We start from the raw sequence: 16785 nt of genomic DNA on the forward strand, positions 1-16785 counted from the left end.
GTCCGGGTGTCGGACCCCACCGATCATATACTGATGACCTATCTGGTGGATAGGTCATTAGTTGTCCGGTAGTGGACAACCCCTTTAAGTGTTAAGGCTGGATTTACCAATAGGCCTGCGTCTGTAGATACCACTGGTGGAAGAGCAATTCCCCATATGTAACTTATGGGTATTTATATGTTAATAAGACAGTCACAGTGCCATCCATAAATTGTCCGTCCCCCCAAGGCCTTTTAGGTGACTACCTACCTCCAACCCCTGCCTACCGCCTTCTGATATGTAAATCCAATAAAGTATAAAAATGACAAGACTGATCCAGTCATTCTAACGCTGCAAAGACGCTACAGAGTTAAACCACAATAGGGAGAATAACTTGCAGGTCATTCTCATCACTGTTATTCACTTGATGGGAATTTGTCACCATAAAATGACTTATTGCTTAAATCAAGTTTTTATGTTAAGCATATTATTTAAGAATTTTTAGTGTTTTCTTTATTAAAAAATAATACAAAACTCTTGTAGTTTTCACTCTGACCACTGAGCCTCACCATAGACTGACCCTTCTTGTTCCGTGGAGATCGCTTCTCAGCAGCCATCTCATTATCATCACAGGCAGGATTACAGTGACAGGTAATATCTATATATAGATAAAACATGATCCACCATTGACAATAGGTGATGGACACAGCTCCCCTCCTCCCCCTGCCTGCACAATGACCCCTGCACAGGTTACAGAGCATGCCGAGAAAACTCTCCCATAGAAGTCAATAGGTCCCCTCCAGTTCACAGGTTAGTAATGTGGCTGCTGTAAAGCATATCTCTAAATGCTGAGAACAGTAGCCTCCCCAAAATAATGTACAGAATAGATAAAAACACACATAAAAATAAATATCACAGGATTTCTTGTCCTGATATCACACCAGTTTTCAATACTCTTTACAAGGATAATTGATACATAATATTATATATAATTTTTTGGTTAGTTTGGAGAAATACCTAATATTGCAGATTATATTTAATTTCAATGTCGTCTGAGGCAATAAAGCACAGATAATTCTAATTATTTTCTTAGATGAATACTGAACATTCGGGTTTGCCATATTAATAATGCCAGTTATGCATCAAGCAGATGCAATAGTGCCATATAATATATGGGCACTCGATAAAGGAAAACAACACATTCCTGTTAGGAAGAAAACATTTATTACATGGCTTTACAATCCAGCTTCAATAAATTTATCATAAATCATTCTAAAATAAATAAAGAGAAATAAAAATGTAGATAAAATAACATTATATGTTCTGCAATAAATGAAACTAATTTCAAGTGTCCCTGTAACCTACTACATCTAGTGGAGGCGTCCATGTCATTAGCCGATCTAGAAAACATGAGATTAGAATGAATCTTTAATGATATCACTGTGTTCACATGTAGAGGCTTTGGTTTATGTGTCAGACAGATTTTACATTATAGTGAAGAGGATTCTGGCTGCCTGCAGCTGCCACAAGGGGGAGCTTATGAGTTATTGCATACTTTTTAAAAGGAATCGGTCAGCAGTTTGACCCCTCAAAACTGATGACAGCATGATATATAATGGGAAAAGCAGCGTAACCATACCTGTGCCTCGGCAATTTCCGTCAGCCCCATAAACTTTGAATGGTACTGCAACGCGCATTCCTGGCTCCATTCAAACACCTCCTAGCTGCTGTCTTGTGGCTGGGGGGACCGGGGTCCCCCATTCTGGCGATCGGTGGGAGTACCAGTGGTCAGACCCCCGCCGATCTAGCATTTTTCCCCTATCCAGTGGAAAGGGGAAAAATGCTCAAGGCTGGAATACCCCTTTAAGTTTAATGTATAAATTGTATGCAGTAAGCCTTCAAGCCTCATGGTGGCTGCAGGCATTCAGAATTGTATCATCTATCTAAATTTTCATAAAGGGAATTTGGAGCTCTAACATTTAAGAATGCTTGAGAAAGACCCCATGGAGTAGGGCTGAAACGTCGCATGTGGTGAATAAATCCACTTTTTCACTATTGAGGAGTGCTGTCTCGTATTTTGGAGGATTTGACTAGGTATCTGGGGACACTGGTCACGTGTCCAAACGGGAATATTGCACCCTGACTGTACGTATTTGGAAAACGGTGCTGCTTTTCTACCTCTTTTTATTTATATATATATATATATATATATATATATATATATATATATATATATATATATATATATATTATAAACCCCCTAACAGTCACATTCAAATTGAAAAAACTCTCCTAAAATGTAACTTATCTTAGAATTTATGTTAATGTAGTTGCTGCATAACTTAGGTGCCTTAAATGAATTAAGCTTGCCATACACCTTAGATAGCTGTTGGCCGAACGATCGAGCTATTCCTCTCGACTCCCTTACACATGTACACTTAGTTCTGCCGAGCGTGCATGTGTTTTTAATAGGGAGAAAGCTGCTGTCAGACTCCTCTGGCAGCAGCTTCTCTACAAACAAACAAATGGATCAGGCATGTTGAAATTGAATATGCCAGTCCCTTCTCTCCTATGACATCTTCCTTCGAGCGAGAGTCGGGACGCCGCCACACATTAGATGGTCGGCTGGTGACTATAATTCCTGGGTTAGGCTGACATACATCTAATGTGTATCACCAGCTTTAGTGACGTAACTAATTTTAGCCTTAAAGGGGTTTTCACTTCTATGGGCTTCTATAAGCTTCTATAAGCTCGACTGTTTAGGCACTCCCAGCCGCCTCGTAACTCTGTGACCGGATCTTAGTGAGAGCAGGTAGGATTGGGGTCAGGGGGCTTCGTTCTAGCGATAGTTGTGGTTCCAGAGGTGGGACACACATCTATCGGACATTTATGGCATATCCTGTGGTAATGCCATTAATGTCCGACATGAAAATACCCCTTTAAGGTGCAGTAAAACTTTTCATATAATAATTATTGTTTTTCTTCAGTAGAGCTGTATAAGACCTTGTATTTTGCAGGATGTTGTAGTTTTTATTGGAACCATACAGGCTGGAGTGAGAGCTGCAGTTTTTGCAGCTCACACTTCAACCTGCTCTATCAAAGATTTTTGGCTTTAAAACAAGACCAAAATAGCGGTTCTAGCAGCGCTTTAAGCCGAGTTTAGAGTGGCAGCAGTCTGTGCCATCACACTGCTGAGAGCTGTGCTCGGACTAAACTGTAAAGCCCCTTACCCAAAGCTCGAGCACAGCATGGGATAAACTATTAGATGGGTAAGGCTGGGTTCACACAGACTTTTTTGCATGCAAAAAACGAAGCAAACTATGCTTTCTCTGCCTCCCATTGATGTCAATGGGAGGTCAGAGGCGTAAACGCCCGAAGATAGGGCATGTCCCTTCTTTTTCCTGTGAGCCGTTTTTTCCGCTCGTGGGAAAAAACGCCTCCGCCTCCCATTAAAATCAATAAGAGGCATTTTCGGCTGTTTTTCTGGCGCGTTTTCCAACGTGGTTTCCGTGCAAAAAACATGTAAAAAAACTCAGTGTGAACTGACCCTAATAGTTGCAGAGGTAAAGAGGTAATAGTCTTAACCTTTTCCCATAGCCTGGGGAAGCAGTGACAATGTTATATTCAAAATCCCTCTTTTTTTAGTCTTTGGCTATTTGAAAAACTAGAAATGGTTACTTCTCTCTGTTACTTTACATTATACAATACTACTCTTTAGTTAATGAACATGTTCTTGTAACAATATATACTATATGTATATTCCTGGACATCGGTGTATTAGTCTGCTAGTTAAGCTCTCTGGATTCATCACAGTTCTTGGACACTCGTAAAAAATTTTTTTACATACTTTACATGTGTGATATCTGTAACTACTTTTACCAGAGGACGGTTAGTTACAGTATATTAGGGAATGGGACAAGTGATATGGGGATTCTCAGCAGCAAATTATCATTTGCAAAAAGTTTGATAAAAACAAGGGGGAAAAAATATTCTGAATTACTGTAATAAACTACCAATGACAACAAAAACACATCCTCATTCTATTCACTAATGATTGCCTAAAAACATTATTTTTGCACATGTTTATATGGAGACTTGTATCTAATTTATGAGCCCGGTGGCCTACAATGATTTAGTCTATTTCCAAAGGGTTCCTCTCCTGTCCACAACCACAACAAATGGCTTACAAATAAATATGGATGCCCCTGATCTTCTCGATTCTCATGAAACAATAGTTATGACCACCACCATAACATTGGTAAGAGAAAATGTGGACACCTAGGTAAATAGAAAAGGGCACAGGTGGTATGTAATTGCACGGGCCCAGATTTAAAAAAAAGGCAATTCTTATTTGACCAGAAGAATTAGTGCATCAGAAAATAAAAGTCAGTTTGTCTGAATTTCTACATTACCCATCTGAAGATCGGGACCATCAACTCAACATGAGGGTATGACAGTGAGAAGCTTTATGTATGGTGGAGACATCTCTAATGAATTCATTATCAGGAACAATTCATTTTTGTTGGGATGTTGTGCTTACTACTCAAGTTGCTAGTTTTACTCCGACGTGCTTTACACATATGTGCAGTCTTTGAATACTGCCAGTGGGTAGGAGCTAATAAAGCTAAAATATATCTTCTATGGAGTCTAGACCTTAAAACATGTTGGTTCCCTTGGGCCATCAAAGGCCTTATTTTAAAAATGTACGTTTAAAAGGATGGTCCAGTTACGACCCTTCTCTCACATTGTAGGTCACCCTTTAGACATATTGATTGTGGGGTTCTTATTTCCCAACGCTAGGTTTCTTAGGTTTAGTGTCTTGTTACACAATCATATTGGGTCTTGGTCAAGCCAAGGTTTAGTGTATTATTGCATTAAGCCCTTGCTTAAAAACATTCACATAAATGTAACATAAAGTATTATTAAGGGACTGGAGCTTTAACCATGAGAACAACATGACTATACACTTAAGGGTGTTTTGTGTATAAATAGTGTCTGCCTCTTCAGTCTTTGCCAACATCTTCACAACCTTTCTAGATGAGTATATGTATTGCAACCACTGGTTTACAGACACCATCTAAACACTCACAATCTGCAAGTAACCCTCAAGATATACAGCAAGTTTCAGGGAATTAACCAAACACATGGGCAAGAAGACAGGGTGTCTAATAGTGAGACATTACTATAACATAAAAACAACATAAACAGATCTGCACCTAGTCCCATACAAAGAGCTTTCCGTTGACAGCATTTCTCAATGTAAAACCTCAGTCCATGGGGCCAGGTTGGACACAAGAATGAGGACAATCGTGTCTTGTGTTAGGGAAGCATGTAGAAGCCCCAGAAGGAAAGGACCATAAAATCCACTTAGTTCTTCTTGACTCTCTTCTGAACATCATTACATCATACATTCTTCCTCAATTTCTTTGTCCACTTCAATAGCTTGGTTTTCATAACTTGTAATTCCTCCATACTTCCGCATGTGGACCATCAATGGTCTTGGGGACTGGCTACCTGCCAAGGTGGTAACATACAGGCCTGTCCTATTTTCTTCCAGTGATGGACCCCAGTCCATAGCTGGTCTACTAGCCTGGCATATTCTCTGTAAGAAAGATCAGAAGGAGAAGACTTTCAGAAAGAGTCTGGTAACATAGTACATAGGCATGAATAACTATGCTGTCCGTCATGGTATCTCAAGGAACCTTCATTCTTGGTGTGCCTAATGAACATTTAAAGACCTACTGATGGTTATTGATTTGACTGCTTGACCTTTTACCAGAGTTTCTATACTCTACTAAAATAATTGTATAGATACATTTCCCCGAATATCTCAAAGTCCTACATTTTTTACCATGAAACCCTAGCCTAACAAAAAACCCACCAATAGATGTAATCATTCCAAACGTTTTTGTTGCGACTTTTTTTTGTTTTGTATGTTCAGGATAAGTTATTTATTTTCTAAGAAAATAGTAAAATTTTTGAAATATGGAATTTGCACAGGTTCAGCTTACCACTGGTGCACTTATAAAGAGGGAAGGCTCGGACCAGTTTGACCCATCGGTCTTCCATGTTGATGGTCTCTTTCATGCATCTGACACCATACTGGTAGCAAACAAGATGGTCGATGGGTACATGGCCTGAGGGTCACACCATTTGATCATATGGGATAAGAAAAGGAATAACTTATCTTTTGTATGCAAAGGAAATGTGAACATGTTTTTAGTTTGCCCTTTTTGTGGGCATTGGGACCATTAAATTACATTTTTAAAGTGGATATAAATAACTGTTATTTAACAGGAAAATCATGTTAGTAAATTATATTTGTGCTTCATTCAGATCTCAGATTTTGTCCCTTTTCAGAGCACAGCGTCCCCTCCTTCCCCCTTACAGTGCTTTCTGTTTCCACAATAGCTGGATAGAAAATAGGCCACATCAATGCACAAAATCATTAGCCACTTCGTAATAAATCCGATGTGTATGCTATTAAATATCAGGCCGTGTATTTAGATATTTGCGTTAGAAATTAACATTCTTTCCTAGACAGAATGCTGTAATGCTTCATGTATGAGGCCAGACTAAACCCTTTCCATTCATGTCCAAGTCTATTCAGAATATATTATGTATGAAAGATACAGTCCCTCACGCCAGCAATTTACAAAAATCAGTAAGATTCCTGTAATCCAGCATCAACATGTCTTTGTGAAATGCTCTCGATTTCCAAATGTCAAAGAAATGTATATAAAATTTACTCGGAAAAACTTCACAAAAACAGACCACAAAAAAATGATAACACAAAATATGCAGTCTATTATTTTTAATATGAGGATCTTCATCAGTGTCATAACGATTGCGGTCTCAGGTGACGCAATCGCGACCAGTCCTGAAGGGTAAAGGGGCCCCGGCTGCCACATCAGGCCCCGGCAAAGTTCTGCGCTGAGGCGCATACAAGGTCCTGATGCCAGGCATCGTCAGGACGTTGTTTGCAATGCAGCATACAACGAGAACGTGTGCTGCAAGGTTCCTGCATGGGCCATTGCTTGATGTAGCAGCCTGAGGGGATCTAGGTTGGCCCCTGTGGACAAGAGAAAAGGAGCGGTGAGTAAATCCTTTTTTTTTTTTTTTCATGTACGATCTTAGGGGGGCATTGGGTACAGCTCTATCTTGTTACGCTCCTGAGTCTCATGTACTATTTCTGCTCAATCATTTGGTAATATAAGATTCAATATTATCTTTCAATTCTGTTTCGGAAATAGGTGTCACACTATCATACTCTCTGGATTACTGAATGGCAGATTAAAATAATTGTACTGTATATGCCACATTAAAAACCCAGTGTATATCTCTAAAGTTATCATGATATCCATATCTTCTTCCATTTCATTCTTTCCCAAGCTGCAGTCCTAATAGTTAAAAAAGATCCTTTGTATAGAATATTTTCTTGGAGGAATATATTTGATCTCCTCCTTTACCATTCTGTGTTTAGAGCATATTTGGGGAAACTTTGCAAGATTTATTTCCGCAGGCAGAAATCCGAGGCTTCACGCAGCAGTTCTGCACGAGGAGGAGTGCTCCGAAGTGGTGGGACGCTAGGCATAGGAGCGTCTTGACCGTAAGGGGTACAGCGTAATGATGTAGGCGTAAGGGAGTGGAGATAGTCAGTGAGCACCAGAGGGGGAAAGAAGAAGAAGTGTATTTCTCACCCTTCTCCCCGTGCTGGGGTTGCTTATTGGGGTTTCTGTTAGGGATGGGTTTTTTTTCGAAAAAAAATAAATTTATTACAAAAATAACAATATTGTATAAAGATGGAAACAATATCTTTAGAGATGCGACTGTGGTTAATCATGGGGACCTGTTTTGTACACAGGACTTTTGTGTACTATTTTGTTATATTTGTGGTCAGTTGACTGTTAAGCTATGCATTATATGGTTGCTAAGACTGGCTAATTTTATGTACACGTGTATATTTGGTTAATGCCTAACTTTTTTAAACCGCCTTGCACGGGAGGAATAGGTGTTGGCCGAACGATCGTTTATCTCAAGTTTATGGCCAGCCATAGATTGCTTTGTTTCTGACCGAGAGGGAGTAATTTATGCCCCTCAACATTTCTGTCTGCAAAAGGGACCAAGCAGCACTAATCAATGCCTCCTTAGCTGAGCCCTGCTCGCTACCAACACAGTGGATGATAAAAGAACAGTCCGTATCAGGAGCTTGCTGAAGAGTGGTTTGTAATTGAAGCATTAGGAGTTGGTGCTGTTTCCTCCACTCAAGTGGCATTGCTCTATTTCTAGATGATTACCACATTGTTTCATGTTCCAGTTCAATAATATTAAGCATATGTTTGGTGTAGATGCCAACGTGCGAGGAATATTGAGGCAGATTTATCAATAATCACTTTACAATTTAGAGGAAACATAAACAGACAATATCAGATATTACATAGTGACAAAGCTAATTTACAATTCAGACAGGAGGAGTGAGGACCCTGCTCGCAAGAGCTTACAATCTATGAGGAAATAAAGGAGACACAAAGTGTAAGGCCTCATGCACACGACCGTATTTTTTCCCACCCGTAAATACTGGTGTAAATACGGGTCCGGTGTCACACGTATTCGACCCATTTTGCACCAGTATTTACGGACCCGTGCCCGTAAATATGGGTCCGGTGTCACCCGTATTCCACCCGTATTTACGGGCACGTTTTTGGCTGCAAAATAGCACTGCACTAATCGGCAGACCTTCTCTCTATCAGTGCAGGATAGAGAGAAGGGACAGCCCTTTCCGTAATAAAAGTTAAAGAAATTCATACTTACCTGGCCGTTGTCTTGGTGACGCGTCCCTCTCTTCACATGCAGCCTGACATCCCTGGATGACGCGGCAGTCCATGTGACCGCTGCAGCCTGTGATTGGCCTGTGATTGGCTGCAGCGGTCACATGGGCTGAAACGTCATCCAGGGAAGTCGGGCCGGATGTCGAGAGGGACGCGTCACCAAGGCAACGGCTGGGAGACCGGACTGGAGGAAGCAGGAAGTTCTCGGTAAGTATGAACGTCTTTTATTTTACAGGTTGCTCTATATACTGATCGGAATTCACTGTCCAGGGTGCTGAAAGAGTTACTGCCGATCAGTTAACGCTTTCAGCACCCTGGACAGTGACTATTTACAGACGTCGCCTAGCAACACTGCCGTAATGACGGGTGCACACACGTAGCCACCCGTCATTACGGGAGCTCCATAGACTTCTATGGGCTGCCCGTGCCGTTATTACGGCCTGAAATAGGACATGTTCTATCTTTTTCGACGGCACGGGCACCTTCCCGTAAGAAAACGGGAAGGTACCCGTGGCCAATAGAAGTCTATGAGCCCGTTATTACGGGTCGTAATTACGACCCGTAATAACGGGTGTTTTTACGGTCGTGTGCATGAAGCCTAACAGTGTTTGTTCAGTACAATGGTCCATCCATCTTCTATACACATGGGGTGGTAACATAAAGCTGCATGAGCCGGTCATCAGCCAGTATCCGTGTATGACGGACATGAAGAGAAGGAGTGTGAGGGAATCTTATTCTGAGGACTAATGGGGCCATGGAAAGGAGTCTGATTAGGGGATGTTATAGGCCTGTCTAAAAAGATGTGTTTTCAGGACATGTTTAAAACTGTGGATATTGGGAATTAATCTGCTTGTCTGTGGTAGCGCATTCCAGAGGACTGGTGCAGCACGAGAAAAATCTTGGAGACGTGAGTGGGAGGTTCGGATTATGGAGGATTTTAATCTAAGGTCGTTGGTAGAACGTAGAGAGCGAGTAGGGTGGTCAGGGTCGCCATCAAGAATTTCAGGGCCCCATACAGCTAAATTTTCTGGGCCCCCCTACCATGGCACCGCCTGATAACGGTACTCCATCCAGCACTGTATCATGCTACCCCTTCATTTCTACTTGCTCTCTGAGAATCGTCCACACAGATGTAGTGCAGTTCAGAGTATTGCAGCCTCCTGACATTCAGTTCATTGTGAGAAGGCTGCAATACTGCGAATCGCCGCTACATCCGTGACGACGATTCACAGTGAGCAAGTAGAAATGAAGAAGAAGCAGCGCTCGGACCGACCCATAAACTATTGATGGCCTATCCTGAGGATAGGCCATAAATTTTTAGGGACCGGAAAGCCCCTTTAAAAGGAACCTTTTAGCACACTCATGCTGCTCTAACAATGGACACAAGCCGGTGCTAAAGCTATGACTTCTCTTATAGTCTAAAGCAGGGGTCTCAAGCACGCGGCCCGCTCCGAGACTCTGGAATACCCTGACATCGCTGTCCACATATGAACAGCGATGTCTGGGGCTTCCCCAGAGCCGGAGTCCCGGGCAGAGCGCTAGTACAGGCTCTGCTCCGAGACTCTGTGGAATTCCCTGACATCGCTGCCCATATATGGACAGTGTGTCAGGGTCTTGCCCAGAGCGGAGCAGAGCGCTGGTGTCGGCTCTGCTCCTGGACTCTGTGGAATTCCCTGAATTCGCTGTCCACATATGAACAGCGATGTCTGGGGCTTCCCCAGAGCCGGAGTCCCGAGCAGAGCGCTGGTGTCGGCTCTGCTCCGGGACTCTGTGGAATTCCCTGACATCGCTGTCCACTTATGAACAGCGATGTCTGGGGCTTGCCCAGAGCCGGAGTCCCGGGCAGAGCGCTAGTACAGGCTCTGCTCCGAGACTCTGTGGAATTCCCTGACATCGCTGCCCATATATGGACAGTGTGTCAGGGTCTTGCCCAGAGCGGAGCAGAGCGCTGGTGTCGGCTCTGCTCCAGGACTCTGTGGAATTCCCTGACATCACTGTCCACATATGAACAGCGATGTCTGGGGCTTCCCCAGAGCCGGAGTCCCGGGCAGAGCGCTAGTACAGGCTCTGCTCCGGGACTCTGTGGAATTCCCTGACATCGCTGCCCATATGTGGACAGTGTGTCAGGGTCTTCCCCATAGCGGAGTCCCGGGCAGAGCGCTTGTATAGGCTCTGCTCCGGGACGCTGCGGAATTCCCTGACATATCTGCCCATATATGGACAGTGTGTCAGGGTCTTCCCCAGAGCGGAGTCCCGGGCAGAGCGCTAGTATTGGCTCTGCTCCGGGACTCTGGGGAAGCCTCTGACATCGCTGTCCATACATCGACAATGATGTCAGGGGCTTCCCCAGAGCAGGAGTCCAAGTGATGTCAGGAGCACAGCTGGAGTCCCGGGAAGAGCCTACTAGCGCTATGCCTGGGACTCCAGCTCTGGGGTTGCCCCTGACATCTCTGTCCATATATGGACAGTGATGTCAGGAGCAGAGCTGGAATCCCAGGCAGAGTGCCAGAAGCGGCTCTGCTCCGGGACTCCAGCTCTGGGCAAGCCCCTGACATCACTGGGGCAGCCTCTACAGAGGGCACTGGGGCAGCCTCTACAGAGGGCACTGGGGCAGCCTCTACAGAGGGCACTGGGGCAGCCTCTACAGAGGGCACTGGGGCAGCCTCTACAGAGGGCACTTTGGCAGCCTCTACAGAGGGCACTGGGGCAGCCTCTACAGAGGGCACTTTGGCAGCCTCTACAGAGGGCACTGTGGCAGCCTCTACAGAGGGCACTGTGGCAGCCTCTACAGAGGGCACCGTGGCAGCCTCTACAGAGGGCACTGTGGCATTATCTACAAGTGGGTGTGTGGCAGTATCTGAAGAGGACACTGGCATTATCTAGGGGTATGTTGCATTATCTACAGAGGGCACTGTGGCCTTATCTACAGAGGGCACTGTGGCCTTATCTACAGAGGGTACTGTGGCCTTATCTACAGAGGGCACTGTGGCCTTATCTACAGAGGGCACTGTGGCCTTATCTACAGAGGGCACTGTGGCCTTATCTACAGAGGGCACTGTGGCCTTATCTACAGAGGGCACTGTGGCCTTATCTACAGAGGGCACTGTGGCCTTATCTAGGGGTGTGTTGCATTATCCACAGAGGGCACTGCGGCAGCATCCACAGAGGGCACTGCGGCAGCATCCACAGAGGGCACTGCGGCAGCATCCACAGAGGGCACTGCGGCAGCATCCACAGAGGGCACTGCGGCAGCATCCATAGAGGGCACTGCGGCACTATCTAAAAAGGGGTTGCCCAATCTTGACATGTGTGCTAACTGAGCCGCCGGGCTGCATTTAGTGACACTTAAACTGGAAAGGTGGATTGTTGAAATAAGCACGTGGAGAAATATCTCAAATTTTAAACCTAGCGCTATTATTATAGTAATGTAGTATTATTATTCTAGTAATATAGTGTTCTAGTAGTTCAAATAACTAATTGATTAACAATAATTTTGTATTGTATCAAATTTGAAAGTAATGCGCCCCGTCAACTACCCATTTTTTCTATATGCGGCCCACTTACCCGACCGAGTTTGAGACCCCTGGTCTAAAGAACCTTTTTTTCTCATTTGTGATTTTTGCAGCAGAACTGAAGCATTTCCGCAACAGAGGAGCAGCGATTCCACAGCATAAATTTACATCCGGCGGCTTAAAAAAACACACTGCAGGTCATTTTTTTTTGCAGCGTGTGGATGACATTTGTTCAAATCTCATCCACTCTGCTGCGACTGTAAAACGCTGCAGGTTTTCCACAATAAAATGTGTTGCATAAAATCCGCAGTGTTCATGCCTAGTGTGTTCCTACCCTAAGGCCGGATTCACACGAGCGTGTGCGTTTTGCGCGTGCAAAAAATGTAGCGTTTTGCGCACGCAAAAGGTCCATAACAGCTCCGTGTGTCAGCAGCGTATGATGCGTGGCTGCGTGATTTTCGCGCAGCCGCCATCATTATGACACTCTGTTTGTATGTTTGTAAACAGAAAAGCACGTGGTGCTTTTCTGTTTTCATTCATAGTTTTTACTGCTGTTGTGCGAATCATGCGCGTCACACGGAAGTGCTGGGCGTGATTTTCACGCACCCATTTACTTATGGGTGCGTGATGCGCGAACAATGCACAAATATAGGACATGTTGTGAGTTTTACGCAGCGGACACACGCTGCATGAAAATCACTGACAGTCTGAAAGGCCCCATAGACTAACATAGGTCCATGCGAGGCGCGTGAAAATCACAAAGTTTTTGGGCCTTGATATTGACTCGGACACTGCGTCAGAATCAGCATAAAAAAACGTCCAAAACTGCCTCCCATTGATTTAATCTGAAATCAATGGGAGCCAGTCGCGGAAAAAATAAAAAGCAGCGCGTCCTTTCTTGCCGCGGTTCCGCCTCTGACCTCCCATTGAAATCAATGGGAGGCAGAAAATGCATTTTTCTCTGCGTTTTTTGTCTGCTGTCCTCAATCGCCGCGGGCATAAAACGCAGCAAAAACGCAGCAAGATAGTGTGGGCAGGTCAAAATCTGCCTCAAAATTCTTTAAGGAATTTTGAGGCAGATTTTTTCTGCCTGCAAAATACTCTGTGTGAACAGGGCCATACATAATCAGCACTTTGAGACACTTTACTCACTGTGTCAGAAGAGCTGCTGCTGGCTCCCACGCCAGTCCTCGTTGTCAGGCGATGTCTTCGGTCCAGACGGTCCAGTCCTTCACCTCCAGCCAGGCTCATGGTAAGTTGTGTGTCCGCGCGCATCGTTCGCGGGTGCGCGGGGGGGGGCGCTCACAGGCATTCGCTAGAGCACAGGCGCGGGCGTTAGCGGGTGCACGCGTGCTGTCGTCGTTGCACGCGCGCGTGCGGTCGTCGGTGCGCACGTGCGGGATGGTTGCGGGTGCGCGTGCGAGCAGGCGGTGTTTGACGGCCCCCATGATGAGAGGGGGTGCCCGCAGCTCCCGACATTCTTTTGGTGAAAAAAACGGGCCCCATTGCAGGGGCCTGTTTTTTTCTACCAAAGGCAAGTCGCGGCAGTTGCCGGGCCCCCCTTTCAATTAAGTTTGGCCGGGCCCCTCACAACAGTACCCCTGATGGCGGCCCTGAGGGTGGTAGACAGATGAGGGAGGAGATGTAAGGAGGTGCAGTACTGTGGAGAGCTTTGTGGGTGAGAGTAATAAGTTTGAATTCAATTCTGAAGGGGATGGGCAACCAGTGCAGTGACTGGCACAGGGTAGAGGCGTTGGTGTAGCGGTTGGTCAGAAAGATGAGCCTGGCTACTGCATTAAGGATTGATCAGAGAGGGGAGAGTTTAGTGAGGGGAAGACCGACTAGTAATGAGTTACAGTTGTCAAGAAGAGAGTGAATCAGAGCGACAATAAGAGTTTTTTCTGTTTCCTCAGTAAGAAAAGAGCGGATTCTGGAGATGTTTTTGAGGTGAAAATGACAGAAGCGTGAAAGTGATTGAATGTGAGGAGTAAAGGAAAGATCTGATTCAAAAATAACCCAGAGAGAGCGGGCGTGCTGCTTAGGATTTATGGTTGTGCCACACACAGAGATGGAGACATCGGGTTTAAGTAGGTTGGTAGATGGTGGGAACACAAGGAGCTCAGTTTTAGAAAGATTCCGTTTCAGGTAGAGAGAGGACATGATGTTAGAGACAGCGGACAGACAATCACTGGTGTTTTGTATTACAGCGTGGGTGATGTTATGGGAAGTGGCATATAATTGGGTGTCATCAGCGTAGAGATGGTACTGGAAGCCAAATCTGCTGATTTATCAATGTATTGTTCAGCACGAACACCTTATTTATGAAGCCCCTGTACTACTTTTTTTAACACATACATATGTAGCGGAGAAAGTAGAAGAGGCATCAGAATCCCAACGAGCGCGAATTATGTAAATAGAACTGGCAGAAATCAATGCCAGGTCCGGCTACACTGGAGTGATATACTGGCACATTGTACAAGCATTAAAGTCTAGCTAAACGTTTGACAAACTTCTGACGTGTCATAGTGACACATCAGAAGTTTGGATTGGTGGGGGTCCAAGCACTGAGACCCCCCCCCCCCCAATCGCTAGAATGAAGCAGCTTCGTGTCTGTTCGGCTTTTTCAGGAAAGCCGATGTATCGGAGTACCGGCTCATAGACTTTTTATTGAGTCCGTACACCGATACATTTATTTCCGGAAAAAGCCGAACAGACACGAAGCGGCTGAGCGCTCACACGAACGATTCAGCTGCTTCGCTCTAGAGATTGGTGGGGATCTCAGTGCTCGGACCCCCACCAATCCAAACTTCTGACATGTTACTATAACATGTCAGAAGTTTGTCAAACGTTTAGCTACACTTTAAGGTTATTAAGTATTAGTAAATCTCCAAATTTTGACTACATTCTCCAGAGATTTAAATGTAGTACTGTCTAGGCATGTCCACAGTCTACACTATTACAAAGTACAACCCGTAGACTCCTTTCTCACAAAACGGAGATAAAGTCAAACATTTTCATTCATTGCTGTAATTAATACACAATTTCTTTAACCCCTTCCCGACATTTGACGTAAGTCCATACGCCAAAGTTGGGTAGGTGAAGTATGGAACGGGCTCACGGAGTGAACCCGCTCCATACGATGCGGGTGTCGGCTGTATGTTACAGCCGACACTGCAGAATAACGAGCTGTATCGCTCTCGAGCGCAATTCCGCTTGTTTAACTTGTTAAATACTGCGGTCAATAGCGACCGCAGCATTTAAATAGTTAGAAAGAGGGGGCGACCACCTCTAACAGCTCATCGTGCCCCCCGCAACGCAATCGCGGGGGGTTGATGGTTGCTATGGCTGCCTGGGTGCTTAATGAACGCCCCCAGGTCCGCCATCTTTGTGCTCCTATGAAGCCCTGCCTCCAGCATGGCTTAATAGTTGCCTGTCAGAATCACGATATACTGCAATACATTAATATTGCAATATATCGTGCAAGCGATCTAACGATCGCTGGTTGAAGTCCCCTAGGGGGACTAATAAAAAAAGTTAAAATTAGTTAAATAAAGGTTTTTTTTGTGGAAAAAAAAATATATTTAAATTAAAAGTTAAAAAAAAAACCTTTTCCCATTTTTCCCCTAGAGCATAGTAAAAAAAAAACAAAAAAAACCCATAATTGTTATCGCCGCTTCCGTAAAAGTCTGAACTATTACTATATATAATTATTTAACCTGCACGGTGAACTACGTAAAGAAAAAAAATTGTAAACGCCAGAATCTCTTTTTTTTGGTCACTTAATCCCCTGCAAAAAATAAGCTCTCATACCACTTAATCGACGGAAAAATAAAAAAGTTATGGCTCTCGGAATTTTGCGAAACAAAATACATTTTCTTTTTTACACTTAGGTTTTTACTTGTAAAAGTAGCAAAATATAGAAAAAACTATATATATTTGGTATCGCCGTAATCGTATTGACCCACAGAATAGAGTTAACATGCTGTTTTAATTGCACAGTGAATTGCGTAAAAAGGGTGCGCAAAAAAACATGGAGGAATGGCTGTTTTTTTCATTTTCTACCCCACAAATAATTTTTTCCATGTTTCCTAGTACATTATATGGCAAAATAAATGGTGCTCCAAAAAACTACAACTCGTCCCGCAAAAATCAAGCCCTCATAGTACTATATAGATGGAAAAATAAAGACGTTATGACTTTTGGAAAGTGGGGAGGAATGGGTCCTGTGTTGGGAGGGTGGCCGTGACACTCATATCTGTTAGTCACATCAGCCACTAGGGGGAGCTCACAGAATGCCGCTGACATCCTCTGCCTTCGCTTTCCAGCAGCCGGTGTGTCCCTAGTGTGCATGGGCATGCTCCTAGTGTGCATGGGCGTCCCCCTGGCCATCTCTTAAAGGACCAGCCCGCGCAAAATTCAAAAATTGTCTAATTATCCCTGCTGCTCACCAGGATTATATAAGGCAC

General features: G+C 44.3%; 1 protein-coding gene across 1 annotated transcript in view; it reads right to left on the reverse strand.

The window, feature by feature from the left end:
- Positions 1–1531: 1531 nt before the first annotated feature.
- Positions 1532–16785, reverse strand: part of SLC6A7 (solute carrier family 6 member 7) — a 69185-nt gene continuing 53931 nt past the window's right edge. The window contains exon 14 of the mRNA XM_075856173.1: positions 1532–5581. Within this exon, the coding sequence (XP_075712288.1) occupies positions 5378–5581 (204 nt within the window). The 3' untranslated portion in view covers positions 1532–5377. The remainder of the gene's footprint in view (positions 5582–16785) is intronic.

This window comes from Rhinoderma darwinii, chromosome 3 (genome assembly GCF_050947455.1).
Source record: "Rhinoderma darwinii isolate aRhiDar2 chromosome 3, aRhiDar2.hap1, whole genome shotgun sequence".
NCBI classification, from domain to species: Eukaryota; Metazoa; Chordata; class Amphibia; order Anura; family Rhinodermatidae; genus Rhinoderma; species Rhinoderma darwinii.